At 35.6% G+C, this 22,414-nt stretch overlaps 1 protein-coding gene across 2 annotated transcripts in view; it reads right to left on the bottom strand.

Moving 5' to 3' along the window:
* Positions 1–22,414, bottom strand: part of MTA3 (metastasis associated 1 family member 3) — a 142,499-nt gene that overhangs the window by 88,617 nt on the left and 31,468 nt on the right. For both annotated transcript variants that reach the window (XM_069800247.1, XM_069800248.1), the window contains exons 5-6: positions 17,584–17,647; positions 16,366–16,483 (exon numbers count right to left, since the gene is read on the bottom strand). In XM_069800247.1, the coding sequence (XP_069656348.1) occupies positions 16,366–16,483; positions 17,584–17,647 (182 nt within the window). The remainder of the gene's footprint in view (positions 1–16,365; positions 16,484–17,583; positions 17,648–22,414) is intronic.

Raw genomic sequence — 22,414 nt, 5'->3', positions numbered from 1 at the left:
GATAGTATCACTTAAACAGGAAGAAAAGTAACCTAAACAGATCAAATCATGGAAGCAGTCAAACGGCGCTGTAGAAATCTTTGAAAAGTTGATTTCAGGAATAAAAATTTTGTTTACTTCCTTTGAATGCGCTGAAAGAATCAGTATAGGAGGATCATGTAAGATAAACAGGTCTTCTTTCCGGAGGTCTTCTTTCAAAATAGTAATTATAAAAACCCCTCTTGTTTTCCTTGAGCTGTCTGTCCTTAGTTAATCATGCCTGTACCGTATACTATAGAATTTTTAATGTGGCAGACCCCTTTAAAACTAAGTCACAATTTCTCCATTAACACCTCTACATTGACCTTTTATATTGCTGAATTTGACACAGAACTATAAGTCATTCAAACTGAACAGGTATCAAAGTTGCCATAGTATTAATACCTTTTATTGCAAATTCCAGGACACAAACAGTATCATAGAATCATTTAGGTTGGAAAAGACCTTAAAGATCATCAAATGCAACCACCATCCATGGAATGGGGGAGGTTAACTTTTAACATTTTCAGTATTCCATCTGAGAAGGTTCTCGGGTTCTGTTTTACAACCGTAAACTTCCCTCACCACCAACATACCAATTACAGCTTCTGAGAAGTGCTAGGCTATTTTTTTGAATGGCTTGTATGACATACCAGTGTATCCAATTTATTTTGAGCGCTCCTTATAGTTTTATCATAGCCAATCCAATCCTGAAGATTAATTTTACTGAAAAACATTAGTAGATAGCAGAAATATGCCTGGTCTTTCTCCTCATCAATTATTCAATGCCTTACTTCTCATGGTTCTCTTCTAATAAAAAGCAAAATGTTACTTTTTTTTCTTAAAACCAACAAAAAAACCTGTTCTCCATTTCAGTTAGTCATTTTAAACAAAGGAAAGCATGACATGCCCCCCTCCAAAAACCATTTTAAGAAAAATTTTACAGAAGTATACCAAATGCAACTTTTAACTGACTGCAATTAAGATGAACTACAAGAAATTAAAGATCTGCTTAGTCAGTCTTTTAGATTTCACTTCCTGCAGATAAATATCCCCAAGGTAATCAGTACATTAGATTCACCATGATTCTATGTTCTCCTTATAATATATCCAACTAAAAGAAAATAACGTGCAATATGAACTATGAACATTTTCTCAGAGTGCAATTCTTTTAATTTTACAGATCTGTAACAATGCTGCAATATGGTATCCTTTTAAGAAACTGAAACTTTAAATCTGTAAAAGCTGGACTTTTTTAAAAATGGTTTTCTGGGAAACAATGCCAATTCCACTTTTAATGACAAACAACTGATGAGGTATCTGCCTGAAAAATAGCCAGGAGGACAGTTTCTAGAAATACAACTTGTCAGGTACAATGTCTTATTTTTGTACTTTGCACAATTTGCACTGTTTTTCAAAATACCTTTTTATTCTCCCATTCAAAAAGTAATTTAGCAGTCACTTCAATCCAAACATAAACTGAACACCCCCAGTGCTCAGCTTTCTGAGTGAATCCATCTTTCATGATATGCAAAACAGAGGTACCAGCTGCTGGATCCTTAATCACATGGGACAGAAAATCTGTAGTTGCAATTTTTTGGTCATAGTAAGAAGGAAGACATATCCATGGACAGCATTTGGACACCAGACCAATAGTACCGCAGAGTTCCTCCTACTATGGAAATTCATTCAGGGCTCGACACAATCTTGAAATCAGCCAGTAGTTTTGACTCATGCATTAGTTACCCAGACTCACTAGATACCTAAGCACATAAACACGAAGGCCTGTGTACATGTTTATGTTCTTAACACCTGACACATCTCTAAGAAGTAAATTCAGTGTCTTCACCTTTGTGCTTCAGTTTTATACCTGCGAAACAGGAATTTCTCTTAGCTACATTACAAGGATGCAAAAGAGAGAGACTTGTCAGTTCTTATCCTCCCTTAGTCCAGTTCAGCATGCAACACAATGAAATTTCTGTTACTGTCATACAAGATTAGATTTAGTAGACAGCATTTAGCAGATTTTTGTCAGAACCATTGGGCAGTATACAAACCGCAGGTAACACTGAACGTCTTTTTAAACATAGCTTCATGTGCTGTATAACACTCTAAAAATAGGCAACTAACCATTGAAAAAGAGGTTTCAATTCATGAACCACCTTCTCATGTCGCTATGTAGACTGCCTGTCTGCCAACTTTTTCTCTAACTTACAGATGAGAAAAGTAGCATCATATTGGATCTTCTCATACTGTCTAGCTATGAACAAAGTTCCAGACATTAAGCCTGTCTGTCTAAAGTAAAATCTGAGCTTTCTCCTTCAATGAAAAGTTCATTAGTCCCCCTCTAAAATACTCAACATATTAATTCTGCATAAAATGAATTATACATTCATACACAGAGGTTAATTATCAAAAAACATCACACAGCTTTTGAGAAACAATTGATGGGGGCATGAACAGCTTAACTGAAAAAGCTGGTTACAAAACATCCAAGTAATTGACACTGGGAAAATAAGTTTTACATGAGGTACAGGAGGAAAAACATCTTTTAGATGGATGTACAAACTTTATCTACTGACACTTAATGAGTTTAGCTCCGCATAAACAGAATTCACAGTAAACAGCTAGCTGACTTGGTCTTAACTAACAGAAATCACAACCCTTCTCATTATAAAAGCTCTGCAGACATAAAATTCTTATTACTCATTTTTTATTTAATTTTTTATGATTTGTGATTCTTACCAGTACTGATAATCAAAAATCATTCAGAAAAAAAAGTTCAAAAATTTACACCTAACTCTGCAAAAGATAAAACTGAATTATGTGCAAATAACTTTTCTTATTAAAGTAACATGAGAAAGCTTAGATTATTTTGAAAGTGTAGGCAAAAGGAAAATTATCTGTTTACCTTTCAATTGCAGAACAATTGCCCCCCCTTAGCTTGCCTGACAGATGTATATCCAAGATTTCAATTAGTTGTTCAGACAATGAGTTGTATATTTATACAAATCTTATGGTAAAACTCAATTTATGAACATAAAGCATGTATGAAGGCTAGAAACGAAAAACAGACTATATAAAGACTACATGTATAGAGACTACAAATGAAAGATATCGGGTGATACAAGCCCATTATTTGTCTACAGCAGCTTAAACTGCTAGTGAGCATTTTCTGAGCCAATAAAACACACACAGTCCAATTGCCTCCTACCCTCTAGAGCTCTAGTGTATAAAAAAATTCAGTCATTTTTCACTTGAAAAATTCCTTTCGAATTAAACTGCCTCCAACGACCTTGGAGATCTCTCAGTACTCAGCTTTGCAGTGCTTATACATCAACCACTGATGATTAGAAGACAAGACCTCACAAAGCACTCAAAAGAGCTTTAATTCATCATGTTCTAAATTCCTAGAAACAAACAGAAAGAATTACAGTTGGGCTCAGAATAAACTAAACTGTAACCACACAGTAATGACCAACTTCTCCATACCACTGCATCAAGAATGGCTGGCTTATGGGAATGTCCAGTGCTGCAAGAAACAAACAAACAAGTTTGCCTCTTTCCCAAAACCCTGCAGAACAGTATGCAAAAAGGAACTTCCACAGATCGAAGAACATGGAGGCATAATGTCCTAAAATCACACCATTCCTCACTTTATAGTCCTTACATTAAATCACATTTAGATAAAATCCTCACTGTCAAGAGAAATGAAATAATAAAAAGTCAGCCCTTTCAATTTAGCTTTCTATGGCAAATCTAAAGGCAATGACCTAAATTAATATACTGCATAAAACTACAAGGTCACCTTCAGTTCAAAGACAAGGGTAAGTACTCAACTAATGAAAAAAATATCTGAAATTCACCTTTATTTTGGAATTAGCTTCTTGTACTCCTTTGACATCCGTGAATAAACCTGAACAATGTGGCTTGCACCAAGGTTCCCCACCCCTCGCCTCCATTTTAGATGATGTTTTGGTTGGTAGAGACTGTGCAGTGGTCTAGCACCTAGGCCAGTCTGAATACAGAATGATTACAACAGTTTTTCTGAATTCCTGAAATAACAACTCATGAGGTAATACAGTTTTCAGGAAAGCATAGTGAAAATTACTCTGTGTATAAATAACAGTACCATACTACATATGAATATTAACAATATTTAAAATACTTGTTTTGGAAAGAGGGATACAACAATGCATAGACATTGTATTCTTCAAAAAAAACCCCACTAAATTAAAAGGAAATCTTTGGTCCTGCAAATTGCTTTTTTTAAATAAACTTAATGTTATGAATACGAAAATTCCCTGTGACTATAGTATTCTAAAGATAAATAGGACTATTCATTTGCATAAATTTAAACAAAACATATAATTTAGAGAATAACCTTTTCTTTAGTATTACATGTATTTTGACTTATTCAAGTGTAAAAGCCACATTTCATCTGCATCTGATATTTGTTTTTTGTTCTCTGCAGAATAAATTTAAAAGAGAAAACAAGCCTTACAGTAAAACAGCAAAGGAAGCAAAAATCTGAATTTACAATATGTCCATTTAGGCAAAGTTACTGAGGTAGAAAAAAACAGCAAAGTCAATTAAACCCTAAGATGCTGCTTGAAAGGTGATTTGAGTGCTCATTGCGATACATTACTTGGGATAATAAGCACATATACAGCATACAATAAGTAACTGTATCCCTCGTAAGACTGACTACCCGACAGAACTCATTTAGTATCTGAACAATCTCAGCCAAGGCTCTACAGCTATTATTAATAAAGAAACCTTTCTGACAGCAATCATGCACAACCTTCCACATCAACAACTCAGCACAGACCATTCATGTTGCACTGCAACCAGAAGGCAAAAGAGAATACAGCTACTTTAACCATTTCCTTCAAGTTGTTGAAAAATAGGAAGTTCGTAACAACCACGATAAAATAATGAGAACAGATGCCTAAATCTCCTCAAGAAGCTAAGGACAGCAGGAAATCATGGCTCTCTTGAAGACTTAAAACTCCAACTGACTTCTCTTCAAGCATAAAGCAAACTTGAGAAAGGTAGACCTGCTTTTACAATTCGGGACAGGGGAAAAAAAAAAAGACCCCTCCAACAATCCCCAAGCAGAACAACCCACATAACTCACCTCAACTGTTGAACAGTTTTTATAAGATCTAATTGCTAAACAGCACAATTTCCAACTCTTCTAATTTATCATTTGACTGTTAAAATAGAAGTTCTGAATCATCTGAGAATTGAAGCTCAGAAATTTGCATTACAACATTATGTAAGAATAGTGTAAGTATAGAAAGTATGTAGGGAAGAACCAACTTAATCCATGTAACTGCTTGTTTGATCAAAATTATACATGCACTTAATACCTTGACAAATTGCACCAAAAGGCAACAAATATTTTTCAATAATATTACTGAAAAGACTTCATAAAATACTGTTTTATAATGCAAAGCTTCCAAATACCTAATTGAGCTTCTGTAGTATGTGTGGCTGCAACCCTAAACTACACATTTCCCTTGCATCTGCAAGGTTAGACAGAAGTAAATGAAGTAATTACTGAAAACAGCCACAAAGAGGTAATTTACATGCATTTCTGTCTTTTTAATTTACAGTAAAACTGATAAAAGTCTATAAACATGCATTTAATTGCCCAGCACATAAATCACTAACTCAGTTCCCTAGAAGAGAGATTGGCAAGACTGATGTAAAGGATATTATAATCCTATTAAAATTTGACATGAACAACATTGTAAAGACTATTTTACTATTTGTGATGATCATGCATTTGACAGTTAATTGTGCAAAATTTACTCCACTGAGTTTAGTAACAAGAAAAAAAATCTGCAAATGGGACAAGTGACTACCATATTTAAATTTGCTAACCCTCAAGAAACAGCTCCTTCTTTTAGAAGGTATTATAAAAAAATTTTCTGTTACTCAAAGTCAAAAGTGCAACCAACAGAAACTCCATGTGAGAACAAAATATATTTGAGTAGACATAAACAGGAGTTTCATTCTAGTGTATTACCTTCGTCAAGATTCATCTCATCTAACCTTAAACATCCTCTGATCTATTTTAGGTACCCATCTTCAGCTGAAATGAATCAAGTCTAGGCAACATTCTTCTACTCTGACCATACAGGTAAGTCTTACTGGGTTAGCACAATCACACCTTTTATGTCTGGTATTCTATTGCAGCTTCCACAAGTAAGAACTCCTGAATCTGCTTGTTGTGTCTTTTGTTCCACACACTCCTTCTGAAAAATTCATTAAAATAGAAAGCCATTATCTTTTAGTTGAACCAATCACCCTCAAAGATCCCTCTGCTTCTGGCATATTCTGACTGACATTTTGAAGTAATCATTTATTGTGCTGCTAAATTACTAGATTTTCCGACAACTTTGAAGCTTCAATGCATTTCACATTGAACTTGGTGGAATAGGTGTCTACAAGGTTCCTGGGCATCTTCTTGAAGCAAATGCAAGTTAGGCATAAACTTTTATACTTGCTCCTGAAGATAGTTTTGGTTTCAGAATCTGAGCTTTGCTTTCTGCTGTCTAGATCCCTGTAAGGTCATCTTGAATTGACAGGAAATCTGGTTTTAGACAACAGACAATGGACTCCCAAATTGCTGCATGTAGAACAAGAGAGGTGTGCAAGCTACTACACAAACTAGTTCTTCCACCCCATCCAAAAAAGTACTTTATTATTGACAGCTTTTTCCACAAAAATCTTTTAAACACATGCCAACACACTGCTCATTGAAGAGCCTAAAGCTGCTGCTGCTGTCACCTTCTGTGCGTGCACAGGAAAAGCAATTCTTTCTTTGATGATCGAACCTAAGCAAGTAGGTTTACACTAAATTCACTAATTTAATTGCAATTTGGTTCACTCACAAAGGAACATGGCCTCAAAATCATCAGCCCTCATGATTTCTTAAAGCCAGTTAAAGACAAAAGGCTAGACATAAACTATTTGTGAGATACTGAACTCAGAAAAAAAAGAGGCAGTATTTTCTGAATTTTGTTTTCTAAGAACTGCCTATTGTATTAATGTGTCCAGTTCTAGTTCTCATATCGAACAACTGTCATAAAACTGTCACTTAGCACAAATTACGGACCATATTTTCTGAAAATTGATAGGACACTAAGATACAATACTTGTCTATCCCGTCAGACATTTCTCCTAGCCACACATTATCAGAGTCTAACAATTGCATGGCTCTCCAATTTTTAACTTAAATATTTGAATACAGAATCTTCTAAAAATATTTCACATCGGTCGATTTTTAAAAGGCCTGATTTTCATCTCCTCGCAACAGAATGAAATCATTGCAACTACATCAACACTAATAGAGATAATCCAGCACACAGACTTTTGACAAGAGAATCAGATGCACCATTAAAACAACTCCTGAAGGTCTCTGGCTAGTATAAGTGATTTTCAAATTCAGCAGTGGTTCTTTCAATAAATGGGAGTATTAGGTACCATGAAGTAACAGAACAGATCCCTCCTCAGGAGATTACAGTTGGGTTCCACTATTCTAAAACATATTTTTCACATATTAAATGAAAATAAAAATTTAGTGTACATGGGAAGCATTCAAAGAACCAGAAAATACAATACACTGAGTCTAAACATCCTGAACTTTCATGTTAAAAATCCAAACAGTATACAGATGAGTTTCTTATCTGCCTCTTTACTTGCAACCATGTTTAAGCTTAAAATCCTGGAATTCCAATATTCCCAAACATTAACAGGCTTGAACTCCATCCATAGCTTCCATCTGATATGTCTGGTCTATTAAAAACAACATACTTTCACAGCTGAGTTGCAGTAAGAAGCACAAAACCAGAGAAGACATTAGGAAACATCTCTAGGGAATTAGTTTGGTTTTTCAAAACACAGAAAGTTTTAGAAATTTTGGGTACAAGTTCTCTGTACATCATCCAGTCTCTACAGCTTAAATTTCCCCAACCGTTCCCTTTCTTCCTATTAAGCCCTCAGCTACTTGAAGTCCATTAATTCTAAAATGCCTTGCCTTCAAGAAATGGAACCGACTGCACAGCAGGTGCTATTTCTAGGCACTCTCCGGATATTTTCAGATGTGCAAGAGGGACTTCAGGTTTTTCTACAGATACTTTGAATATAGTTTATAATTTTATTTTCTAAAAAGAAAAAAAAAAGCTTTGAACAGAACATCTTTCCTACAGGCTGCTTCTCCCTCCATTTCAGAGACTCTAATTCCTCTTCCTCTCTGTATCTTAGTAAGGGGGTAGTTCTCTTCCTTGCCAACCCCAAACTCTTTGTACTGCTTTAAATGGCCAGAGAGTACCCAATTGTGTCAGATCCTGGCTCCATAAAGAATTCCCCAGAACACAGTAGTCTCCTTTCAAACCCAGATACAAGAGATAAGCAGCACTGCCCTAGGAACAGGACTGCAGCTGGGAAGGGACAATTAGCATCAGAAAAATTCCATGCAGTAGTACACAGACATCCCAGTAACAGTGACTCCAAGATCAGCCCTCCAGGCTAATTAAAACAGGGCTTTGCAAACAGTTTGCCATTGCTGGTGGGAATACTCAATTAGGACTAGCAGCCAGTTCTCTAGATAAACCTTTAAACCTAATCATACCCCACCACACCTGTCAACCTCTTGATGTTTGTCTCCTTACATGTACCTCTGCATGGAGACTAAAATCTCATTTCCCACCAACCACGAATCAACCCTAACCCTTCATGCATCCATCATCACATTTCCCACTCCGACATGCCTCTGTTTTGCCCAGTGATCTCTAGCCCCACATGACTTGCTCAGCACTCAGAATCCTTACAGCAGGCACTATGAGCAGAGCTAGATGAGCCAACAGAAGCTGCTGCTATACACAGGGCAATTAATTAGCAGTAAAATGTTCTTACCAGGCACCTTCCACTGCTCAGATAAGCATGTGCACACTGATAGTTGCGAACAGCTACCACTATGATGCTGCCCAGGATAACATAGGCTGGGAATCTTTGTGTGCCCAGACACCCTTCAACCACCTGACCAACTTAAGACAGAGAAAGTTCAGAGGTTAACTCCCTCTACAATCTACTTTCAAGCTGGTGGTTTTGTGCTAAATCTCAGAAATTACCCAATGTTTTTACAAGAGCGAAACAAAATTTTTAAAGGTTAGCAGTTGCTCTATTAACTGAATCATACTATGCACGTTATACTTTTTCTTATATTGCAGTATTATAATCTAATTATACTGAAGACTTTTCAGTAGGTATTAATGCTGTTAGCTTAACATTAGTGTTTGCACTTCCTAATCTTCAGGTGTTCCTTTTATTTTTAGACTGAGATTTGCTAAAAGCTCAACATATTGTCTCAAGCCTTTATGGAAAAGTCAGCTGAAACTAAGCATGCTAATGGCAACGACTGAACACACACAAAGAAGTTACATACTACCTAGCATCATCACTGGAGGGAAAGTGACTAAGTAGCAGTTTCTCTTGCAGCTTCTCTTATTGAAATATGACTCTAGATAAGCACAGAAGATGACGTGGCCTAAGATCATCTTTGAAGCATAGGTGTTTTGATTAAACGACTGTCTACTCACATGCTTGTTTAGTAAGAGGTAAACTTCCGGTCCCAACTCTTTCTCTACAGATAAAGAAGCACTTCCCAACGGTAAAAGGCAGAAGACTGTGGGCTGAATCTCAGCAGCAGGCTGTTAAACTGGAGTACGATAGTAGGATCAGTTCAAGTTGGAAGGGAGCTCAGGTGTCTAGCCCAACCTCCTCCTCAAAGCAGGCTCAGCTGTAAGATCAGACCAGAGCTTTATCCACTTGGGTCTTGAAAACCTCTAAGGACAGAGATGACACAACCTCCTTGGGTACTTGCTCCATCGCCTGACCATCCGTATCTGAAAAAAATTTCTGCTCATGGCCATTCGGAACCTCTCATTTCAAGTTATGTCCATTTTATCTCATCGTCCCACTACACACCACTGTCAAGAACCTGTCTGTCTTCTCAACAGCCTCCCCCAAGCTACTGGGGGCTGCTGTTGGTCCCCCCCTTGAAGCCACCTCTTGTCCAGGTTGAACAACCTCAATTCCCTCAGCCTGTCCTTGCAGGGCAACTCCTCTATCCCCAACAAGTGCGATGGCCTCCACTGAACTTACTTCAGTTTATCAATAATTTTCCCATACTGGGGGACCCAAACCTGGATGCAGTATCTAGATGTGATCTAACGAGTACTCAATAAAGGGGGATGATCACTTCCCTTGATCTGCTGGCGACGTGCCAGGTGACACAGCCCAGAATGCTGTAGGCTGCCTTTGCTGCCAGGGCACACTGCTGGCTTACATCCCCTTCCTGTCTGCCAGCAGCACCCCAGGGTCCTTCCCACAGAGCTGCTCCCTTCAGCCTGTTCATCCCCCAATAAATTTCATACCTTTATGAAAGATATGTATAAGAGTACCTTCATACGCTGAATCTTCCCTTTAGCTAGAACAAAATTAAAGTCATCTCAAGCCACAGAGGAAGAAAACTGTCCTTGTGATTGAGGCACACTACCAGATATAGGATTAAATATTTTACTTTTTTTAGTCTTGTCACTCTTTCAGCCTATTTGCTACAATATTGTCCAAATTTCAGAGGACATTCAAATGATTAAAGTCGTCTCAGATAATCAATATAGTGAAAGGTCTATAAAACTACCTAAGGATCTAAAACGACCTTGGCAATGTGATCTGTATAAAAAGGGAGCAAATAAGAGAAATTCAAGTTAACTGTTAGCAGAGAAATCAAATTAATTCTCTGCATTTGTGATAACTGGACAAAACTGGAGAGGTGCACATTCTTCATGAGAGATCTGAAAGACCTACCTTAAAATGAAGCATCTGTAGGAGAGGTTACAGAACAATTATACAATATCAACATTAACACGTTATTTGAGTTTGGACAAGCATCCTCTCGAGATTTCTACAGGAACTCAAGGATACAATAGCTACTAATAGTGACATGTGAACTTAAATCCATTTGTGTTACCTAGGGCATGAAGGAGGGTTTATGGGCTAAAGAGAAAACGTGGGCAACTAAGCACTGTCAAGGCTCACAACTATACTAGCCATATCAGTAGAAATGACAACAAAGATACACTAGAGATAGGTCAGCACACCTTTTATAAAGAAAAATCACACCTCACATACATACTGAAGTTCTGCAAAGAGATCATAGGGGTAAGTAAGGAACCTCAAGGTGATAGCCTACTGGATTTTAACAAGTTTTAAGAAAACTAAGAAACCACAAGAGATAAGATCTTCTGCATGCATAAACAGCTGATGGTCTGATTCAGCATGGTTGTTCACATGCTAGTGGGCTAAATTTTCTTGAAAATGCCAATTTCAACATTTAAACATTTTACATTGCCTAACAAAGCACTGTTCTACCAAATCCTGGTACACGAAAGGTTCATTCATTATTGCTGACAAAGTAAATGTAACATCAGAAAATTTATTTTAACAAATTACACTTATTCTCTAATTTTCTTTAAAATCATAGGAGATACTTATTCCAAATTTTATTAGTTTTCTTGAAAATACAATTTAGTATTTTTTTGTTTTGTTAGGGGGTTTTTTTGTCAGATAATTACTCCAAATAGTTTCATTAGATTTGCATATCATGACAAGAACAGTCATGATAAAGTTCTTTGTTAGGTTTATTTAGAAGATGTCCTTTGCTTCAGAAATTTTAATCGAGCTTTGACAGACAGGGGAACAATTATTGACCTTTGTTGACTCTGTCCCAGTGTTTCCACCTGATTCACAACCCTACAAATAAATAGAAGTAAGCATTACTTAAGAAATTACTGATTTGGCCAATGAGGTTATTTTAAATACTTGGCTTCCCTACCTATAATAACACTTTGACTGTATTTGTTTAGCTGAGCTGTCATGCATTTTACTGTGTGACAACTACAATTAGACCTACAACAGTATGCATGAGGCAGAAAGATCAGTGCAGGCATATGAGAGAAACAATTTTATTTAATGCTTTAAAAGCAATCCTGCAGAGCAAGCAAAAAAAATAAATTTCCCAGTTATTCCCATTCTTAAGCATTATCCTACTCCATGAACTATATCCCTAATGCTATGCTGGTACTTTTCTCTCTCTCATTCTCTGCTTTTTAGCCAACCATATAACACAACTTGTCACTGCATCAGTTGTTCCACTGCTGACATATCCTGGTTGAAATGCCAGAATTTAAAAACATTTGGTTTTTAAAGTTGTGAGATAGGGAAGGATCAATGTTCCATAAGTCTACCAAGTATCTGAACTGATTTGCTTTGGAGCAATTTCCCTGAGCTTTCTCATATTTCCCCATACACAAACCAGAACTAAATAAAATCTGTTAGTTAAAGGTGATAACAGTTTGATCATATTCAGAACAATTTATAAAAGTACACCTTTTAACCAAATAACAATGATAATAATGAATTGCCCAAAGCAAAACTGTACAGGGGGGTTTTGTTGTTTGAGTTTTTTGTTTTGTTTTTTGAACTTACTAGTCACATATTTTATAAGTTGTTAATCAAATACAGTAGGTGGATGCACCAGACAGCAGCTTCTGGCCATCACATGCAGAGAACCAGGTACCTTGCTCCTGGACTGTAGAGTAGGGATGCTTGAAACAAGATACTCTTTCTCCAAATGTGTGCTTTCATCCTCCAAGATAAACCTTTTTATTCCTGCTTTGTACAGAGGAGCAGAATGTTACTCCACACTGGAAACAGATTTGAAAATAAACAACTGCTATATTCACAGAATAAGCCACTGGAGAATGTGTTGTTAAACGTAAAGAAAGGACCTTTAGTATTGTACTAGCCAGAATTTGAGTCAATGCTGTAAAATACAGTCTCCTGTTCTCCGGTGTAATAAAAGCAACTAAAAAGACTCTCAAAATCTTCAAACTAGAGTCTAGAAAGGCTGGAGCACTGAGGTAGAAGGAAGGGCTTCACAGAACCATGATATCATTTGAATCTGACAACTTTGATCATAGTTTTACTCCCAAAGATGTTCATAACAAAAGTCATAAGAGACTGCTGAAAGAAATCTGGCCTGGTCTTTCTCCAAAGATATAGTCTTCAGTAAATGTGTAATCTAAGTGATTTAGCCAAATCACTGCAAACAAAAGCAGTGTAGATAAACAAAGCTTAGGTATTTTCAACCAGATTTAAACTATGTTTGTATTTGTTTACTGTAATTGTGTAAAGGATTTATGATTCAATGTATCTCAAAGTGGGAAAACAGTTGGATCTAATACTTTATTATGTAACTTGATTTTAATAAACCTTTTAGTCTTTTAAAAAGTAAACATTCTTTTCATTTCAAAAATTAAAGAGAAATATAAAGTTATCCAATTCACCCATGGGGTGGGGGGAAGATGGTATGCTGCATTATCCAAAGTTTGGCCTAAACACCAGCTTTTGGACTATGTTTTTTTACGGATGGAAAATGGTAACATCAATGGAAGGGGAAAAAAAAAAAATCTACTCCCACAAAAAAAATGCATATAGTTCTCCAATAAACATTTAAAAAAATAGTCCACTCAGAAAACAAATTATCATAGTATAGAGAAAATGCAAGCAATTTTAATTTTTCATCTACTAGAATACATCAGTGTGTTTATATCAAAATAATTTAATGTTTATAATAGATGTGGAAGGGCTTCCACAGTTCAAAGAACTTTTTTCATTTTTCAGCCACTTTGTGAATGGTCTTCTGAAAGCTAATCTGAACTGGCATGTCTTCAGTCATTTGAATTGGATTTATATGCCAGTAAGTTTTAAAATAACATAACTGATGGTGTGTGACTCTTCAATTTTTCTAAATCTTTTTTTTTAAAAATGGCTTTGGGGATTTTCTGTAAACATAAAATATGTCTACAAACAACATTCAAAAAGGTGTACTTCCTATACATTAAAGGACAAATTTTACGTGTGAATAAAGTTAGCAATACTTTCTATTTTATTATATAATACTATTATTAGATGACATAAAAACTTAATTTTTCTCAAGTGATCCCTAACTAAGGTGATTGCTCTAGGCTTTTAGTTTTAAAGAGTCATACATTATGGCATAAATAATTTGGACATACAGATCATTAGCCACTCTCAAAAATACAGGCTGAAAAATTTATTTCAAGATTCAGAAATATTCACAGAATCCAAACATATGTATTTCGTTCTGTTAATTTTAAACATTGTTTAGATTTGTTTTCATGAATGAAAAGGCTTGACAGTGAATGGATTAACTTTCAGGCTGTCAGCTTGCATAAAGACACAGTAACAGCTAAATCATCTTTTTCTCTTCCTTGGAGGTTAGAAGGCTACAGAAACATTTAGATAACAATCAGTCAAAACTACAAGAATTCAGATATTTTTATCCTCCTAAAACCAAACTCTTTTTTCCACCACCCACTGGAAATAAGTGCAGATTAATTCAGAGAAACTGCCAAAGAAGTGCTCTGTATACCACCAGATCTTTGGTTTGCGGGCAACTTGGTTTTTCTGAACCTTAATAACTGATGGGCTATTCTTGCCTACTAAAGACTGCAAGAAGACTGCATCACTTATTGCACTTTGGGAATTAACGGGGTGTGAGAAAAACAAGACAGTAACACACAGTGAAATCCTGTCTTCGTGATGTAAGAAAAAGATCTTCTACTCATTTAACTGAATCAAGGATTTAACTCAAAGTTACACTCCAGAAGAACTTAGTAACTTAACTTTTAATAAATGCAGAATTTAATTTTAGAAAAAAAATGAGTAAAATTTCCATGGGAAAACCATTTATTTTATATGTAGTATTGTCTACTCCATAATCAGACTCTGTTTTTAATAATTTAAGTAGCAGTATTCAGTAGGAAGAGACTTCCTGCCTGGCAGACAACCCCAGCTCATCCTGAAAACCCAGCAATTCAACCAGCTACTTCAGAAGTACATCAGTACTTCCTGGCTACCTGATACACACATTGAGACAGTCATTTTCTCTTAGTCCTCTGGGAAGCTTTCCTCTCGAGCATGTGAATGTCTACATAACTATTTGTTTCCCTATGAGAGGCATATCTTACAGCAAGAATAGCAGCGTATCATATTCTAGTCATAAACTTGTTCTGAAACAAGTCTGTATGCCTTATAAACAAATCTGGAAAAGATTTCCTATAGTTTATTTCTGGATATTAAAATAAAATTCAGAATAATAATGCAGGTGAGCTACTAAACAGCATCCATTGTAAAATAATCTGCTACTTGCCAGAAATCAAATAATTTTTGTTTTATACAGTTTATTAAATAAGCTTTGTAGAAATAATGCTTATTTTGTAGGAAAAAAAAAGTATAGCAGAAAAAAAAAGCAGCCTATGACAAATGGAAAACACACCATTTAAGGTTACAAATATACATAATTGGGGCATTCAGAACTCCTCTGACTTACTGCAAGTGATATTCCTGTCACATAATCTTATTAAGGAATAAATACCAAGATTCTTGAAAATAGTGTCTGTGTCTAGATATGTCTCAGGAAACTTTTTCTTTTGCCAGCACTCAGTGTAGAGTGCACATTTCACTGACCAAACGAGCTCATTTTAAAATTTACTAAGTAAATATTACTGCAAACATAAGACACAGCTGCTCATGCTTCTTAAATAACATCCAAATACTAAATAAATATTGTACTTGAAATTTTCTTTAAAAGAATAAAGTTCCTATGTAGCAAAATACTAAGGCACAAGTAGTTGTGCTAGTTTATAAAGAAATGAAATAAAATTTTAAAAATACCAGTGATTTTACAGATATGCCAAGACTTGAAACATTTGTTTCAGTCCTGCTACAAAAGACAAGATGCTTTGATGGAAGCCAGTATTTTAAAATAAGAAGACATAAAGACACACATTCTCTAAGCAGAGCCTGTTTTAAAAGAGACTAAAAGAATATGTTTTTCACTTGCTTTGTTACCATGTTATTATTCTACAAATTGGGTTGGTCCTCAACATCATCTTTTTATGAGGCGTAACGTTGAAGAAGTAACTGGACCATACAATTAAATAAACAAACACTGAATGCCTAAATTGCGTTATGCACAAACTGGAAGTGGACAATGTCTTTTCAACAGCTATTCAAGTATCCTTTCTTTCTTTCTTCGTAATATCCACTGGTATTTGTCTGTTTTCTAAGACCTACTATTTTACCTTCTCTGCCTCTATGCTGATTAGTTTAGTTCAGAAAGTCAGCATAAGTAATAATGCAAGATAAGGATTTATGTTTTTGACTAATCAAAGATCATATATTTACCTTCTGCAAGCATATCTGGCACATCTGCTTGATATCTAGGCCCCACTCTGATTTCTCCCTTGTCTGCTAAAAGCGTTTTCAGTGAAGGATCATACACCAATGAATAAAAAAAGGTATCCTGAAAAAGAAGACACATTTGCAACAGCATAATGATTTTTAAAATTAAGTTTGTAGACCTGTATCACCTTCCTTTTGGAAATTATTAAAGTAGCCCCCCCTGCACACTTTTACAAAGCACAGGTTTGGTACATTGATCCTTATTTTAAATAATGCAGGTGTTTCATGAGTACTTTTAAATGGCTAATTGAAGCTTCTCTCATCACTAGCAGTTATTTCAGAACAGTGCAGTAATGAAGAGATTCATACACAAAAAAAAAAAATCAATGGATTTGAAAACAATTAATATTAGCTGCTTTCTGAATTTAGTATGTTTCCTCTCATAAATATCTCTACCACAATGACTCTGCATTATAAATTAGTCTCAAAAAAGCATAAAACACTGTCAGTGTCTGAAAAGGGCTTACAGAAAAATAGTATTGGCATATCTGGTACAGCTACCTAAGTATAGGGCAACTCTTGCGTTCAGAAACATTTTTCCTGATTATCAGTGGGTTTGGTGTAGAAATTTAAATAAAGCCATGCTAATTTCAGCTAAAAAGCACTGTCTACCTCATGTTGTATTAGGACACTCCAAAGAAATATTTATTTTGAAGGTATTTCCTTCCACAGGAAATGAAAGGTGAGGAGATACTTTCCATACAATAATTCAGAGCCCTTAAAATTAAAGTCCTATGCTAAGTTGCCCTCTATAGGAGCCTCTTTTGCTCCCTCTGTCCATTGACTATGGAAGATTCTTCTTTCTAGAACATGGGGGGGGGGGGGAGGGGGGGGCGGCGGCAGGGAAGAGCCATGTGAATTCCCCCTTGAGCATCCACTAGGAAAAAGTCTGTATGTTCTTCTTTTGCAAGATACCATATGAATTACTTTGCATTACTTATTTTCTAAATACAACCATACTTATAATAAAACCATCATTTAAGAGTGTCAATTAAGTTTTTATCAAATAACATTTTTAAAATCAGTGTTTTCCACAACATATTTTTTCTAACTTACCAAGAAAATATTTTCAAAGTATTGTTTGCCCATTTATTAAAAATACAGCCGTAAAACCCCCTTAAACCCATCCCAATATTTACCCAAATAGAAGTCACATCTTACCTCTTTCTCCAGATATGACAACACAGATTCTGTTTCATTCAGAAGAGCAACACTGCATTTTCCCCTAAACAAACATAAGGAAGAACTGTTACTTTGTAAAAAGTTTGCATTTTTATTAAGTCAAAAAGTTATTTGCAAAAAAATGATTTAGTTATGCTTTAAACTTCCACATTAAAAATATAATAAAATGCATCTTGTCATACTTTTAAGATACCAAAATTAATATCAAAGCAACAAAATTAATGGCTGTACTGACCCAAGCACTCAAATACATAGGAATTCTGCCAAACTGGGAAACAGAGAAGCAATGAAAGAACAAGAGGTACTATGGCAAACAATAAATACACATACAATTAATAAAAAGGCCTGGATGAATGAAGTACCACCTCCGAGTGACTTATCTCCAGTAAATTCAGTGCCTAATGTGAAAAAAATAACCCAAACTAGAAACAATATAAGGTTTTACCAATGGCCTGTAAAAAAAAAAAAGTATTTTTCTTTTTTTAATGGAATTCTTTCCAATAATTAAGCATGGAATTATATTCATTTCTCTATGGCCGCATAAAAACGTTAACTACCACGTTTTGTGCAGGCTGCCAGTAGAAAGCTTCCCTTTATTCAGTAGTGGTACAGATCTGCCCATGTATAACGTGTAGATAACGCAATGGGAGTTTGACCCCACTACCCCCACACCTTTCTCTCCCCTCTTTCTCACCCCCTTCTCCCCCAACATTCCTTTGGCCTCAAATTCCTCTGCCTCTGAGTCCTCTGCAAGTAATCTGCAGAATTATTTTTAACAAACGGTATTTTAAAGAAACACATAGATTTGGAGGAAAAATGTTAAAAGTGTGCTGAATCATCTCTCTAGCAACTGCATTTTTATGCTATCATTTTCAACGGAACTACCATTTTATAATAATATATATTTATTACCCCTTACCTACATCACCTTGTGTTTCATGCACCTAAGTTTTATTCCATTTCTATCAGTTTAGTCGGTATTTACCAGGAGGTTCCAGTGGCCTTACACATATAGCTATATGACCTCTGCCCAGAACACCCTTCTCCCATGGAACAGACCAGCACACAAATATAGAAAAGGTAATTGTTTGCAGAGACCTCCTTGATTTTAAGATAACACCAAAGGAGTTATTGTAAAAACCATCATTCATTTCAGTGAACGATGACTGTTAAGCTCAACCACAAGCATTAGATGCCAATTGTTAACAGCTGATCATTAAGTGAACATAACCAGCTAACATCTTATTCATTGCCATTGCACATCATAGGAAATGGGGTTAAACCACACTTAAGTCTGCAGTAAACAACCTCCTTAATTTCTCAGGAGAACCACATGACCAAAGAGAAAAGGTGGGAAGATCAGCGAGAAAAATCTGAGCACAATACACAACAGCAGAGGAAAAGACTCCTGCAGCAGAGAAGTAGGAAACCTTCTCTATACCCGACCATGTCTTTGAATGTTTTTCGAAGCTTTTGGCCTTGATAATTCCACAACATTCGCTTCTAAAAATTAATTATATGTTGTACCATTAAATCAGTTTGTCAACGTTATTTTAATGCTTTTCTTAGTGTTCAAGGCTAAACAGGAGTTAACCTTTCCAGTTTCCTTCTATTCCATATAGCTCTAGTATGCTCTGTCCACTATTTAACTCCAATTATTACAGAGGCATTCCTTCACTGTCATTGCGACTGCAAGAGTATTTTATTGACTGACCTTACACCTTATTGCTGGTAATTTAAAGAATTTTGTTTTATTTCATTAAGAGACAAGATTAATCCCCCAGCATGTGTTCTGAGTGAGCGAATTTCTAGTCAATGTTACATTTCTTTGCACAGCACTTTAACCATTTAATGGCTGGAGCCACACACACACGTAACATTTTATATGCATATATGATCTCTCACATGCACGGACTACAGTCTCAAAAAAGACAATACTAGGCATACAGTAGTAGGTACCACATAAAAATGAAAAATAAAAACCAACAAAACTGAAAACAGGTAAATTACATAGAGTCAAAATTAGGAAAAATAATCTATATTGCAGTTACCAGTTTCTATAATCTAGAAACCTGTAATACTTCTTACAAATTATTTAGAATTTTTTTCCAAATGCATAAAAGCCTACCGTTTATCTATCTCCTCTTTCTCTTTTTTTCCATCAGAGGAAAATCCTCTCAGCCTATTGTAAACTGTCTACGGTGTTGAACCAAGCATCTAGCTCATTATACTGTCTCTGGCATCTCTCAATCATGGATGCCTAGGAAAGAACTTTAGTGAATACAGATTTGCAGTGCTATGTCCCTCAATATTCTCCAACCACCACTGCACTTTTCACCTTTTCTTCCAATACTAATAATCAAAATGCCCTGGAGAGAAAGTTAATGTGGTTTAAACCACATTACAACAAGACTTGGAGTTCTTTCTCTAAGGCATGTATCCAAAAATCCAGAGCTTCTCCAGATTTAAATGTAATCTGTCTCCTCCTCACAGTGTTCTGGAAGTTTGTTCATTAATGTTTTTAAACAATTTCAGATAATTGGGACAGATGGAGTTATATCAAATAAAGAATCAATGTAACAGGATAAAATCTGACTATTCTAACCTAGACAGAAGAGAAGCAAGGGGGTGCTAGTTACCTAGCTAGTTACCCACCTACAGAGACAAATGAAAGAGAATATGAACTACATCTACTAGATTGTAAAATCAGTTACACACCAAAATAAAATGATACTCTCTTTGCAGACACCAGGATTTCTGAAAGTTTTGAGTATTATTTAGAGTGGTAGAGTATAATGCCATAGTTTCATTGTTCTATTGGTGGAGTCTCCTGCCTGAAACGTGTCACAAGAGCTAACCAAACTAAGGTAAAAATTACAAATTACCCAGCTTTCGTGGATGAAAAAAAAATTAATAAAAATTGGAGAGATGTCAAATATTTATTCAGGTATGAAACCTTCTTGTTCTTATCCGACTCTAATTCTTTGATTTAAGCTGTATTCCTCCACCAAGCAGCATTATTGACTTAACTGGTATCAACAGGGTGAATTACTAGTAAATAGAATCAGAAAGTCTCAATGATGTTAAGATTACATATCTGGTTTTGACCTTTTTCTCAAACTAAAAATATTCAGAAAAATATTTTTTACTTCCTACAGAATTAGGCAAAATTTATCTTGTACGAATGTTGAGGGAAAGTTTCAGATACTTCAGCAATGTACAAATAACAGCAAACAAAAAATAAGTTAGCTTTTATGTTTTCAGTTACAATTTAATTCTGATGAGACTAAATTGTCCCTTCGGAATCCTTTCTGCTCTTAGATGTACTTTGTATTTAAACTGGTCACAAATAAGAAGTTCTTCCATTGAGCTAACAACAATACCAGCAAAACTTGTTATATTATTAAATCAGTCAGCAATAAAAAGTAATTTAGAGGTCTTGCAGTAAAAGGAGACAACAAAGATTGCCCATATATATGCTCATGGTATTACCAGCCTCTATCATATAAACCACTCCAGATTCAGTTGCTTCCCTCTGTCCTAGGTACCAGAGCTACAACTCATAACTTTTTTCTTTCTTCAAAGGATTAACCATGTGAAAACTGTTTTCATGTTACACCTTCTTTCACTCTCATTTGTTAAAAGCTCTTGTCTGCTTTTAAAATTTTTATATGCTATTCTTGCAGGCAATTTCTTCATGTTTTCACCAGACGAGTAAGCCCACAAGATACAAACCTTATTTTAATAAGGATTTCTTGGGACAGGAGGTATATAAACAAAAATTACAGAAAGAAATTACAAAAGAAACAAAACAGTGCCTGTTAACCAGAACAAACCACAGGAGTGGAAAAGGCACACTCTTGGGTATGGTATCATGCCATGTGAGTTTCCTATGGCAAGGTAGATGTAGTCTGGGTGAGACTGATGCAGTGTAAGAACCCTCAGAACTCATTGCTCTGGGTTCCCACCAAGTCAATGAAAATTGATATGCCTTCATCATTCAGATACAAGTTGAAGAAAGAAAATAATATATACAGACATGATCCCAGACTTTGAAATTCTGCTATTAACAATTATTAACTGCGCTCCTGAATATGACAGAATTATGTTGGATAATTCTGTACATATATACCAATTGTCTCTTGCTGATCTTCATCAAGAAATGTTGGTGTCTCAGTAGCGATTTGGAACACAGAAGTGAGTCACTAGCTAGACAGTCTGAGAATAAAATAACAGGAGAGAATATTAGGAAATATTATGTTTGTGAGGAAACATAATTAACATACGTTGTTACTTCAACAAGAACCAGAGACTGAATTAAAAAGAAGGTGCATAATGAAGAGGGGTAGAAAGGTTTTGTGCAGGAGTATTGCTCAGGAGTAACCTTTCCCATATTCTGCATAAAGGGAAAGAAGGGAGAAAAAAGGGTCCAGATATTGAGTACAGGAGGAGACAGCTACTTTAAAAAAGGTTTTTCCTCAACTGTCTTAAGTGGGAAAGTTTCCTGAAGATTTCCAGTCAAACAACCACTTTGAGCCAAGTCCTGATCCCTTACAAGGAGTCTAAATTGCAGTGATGATCACCAAACCACAGACTAGGAACGATGGAGTCCAAAGAGCTTCTGCTAATTATATTAAATTGATTCCCCAGTTATGGGAAGCCAACACTAAGAGTACTTATGCATTTTACTTTTAAGCGCAGTTTAAGGGGCACAGAACGATGCATGTACCAAAGTCTTTATAGCAAATTTCAAGTTCTCTAGATTGCAAAGATATTTAAACTGGAGAGCAAGCTATTGCATAACACTAAA

Source organism: Haliaeetus albicilla, chromosome 13 (assembly GCF_947461875.1).
Source record: "Haliaeetus albicilla chromosome 13, bHalAlb1.1, whole genome shotgun sequence".
Lineage (NCBI taxonomy): Eukaryota > Metazoa > Chordata > Aves > Accipitriformes > Accipitridae > Haliaeetus > Haliaeetus albicilla.
Note: the sequence above shows the minus strand (reverse complement) of the source record. Positions and strands in the feature narration are given on the sequence as shown.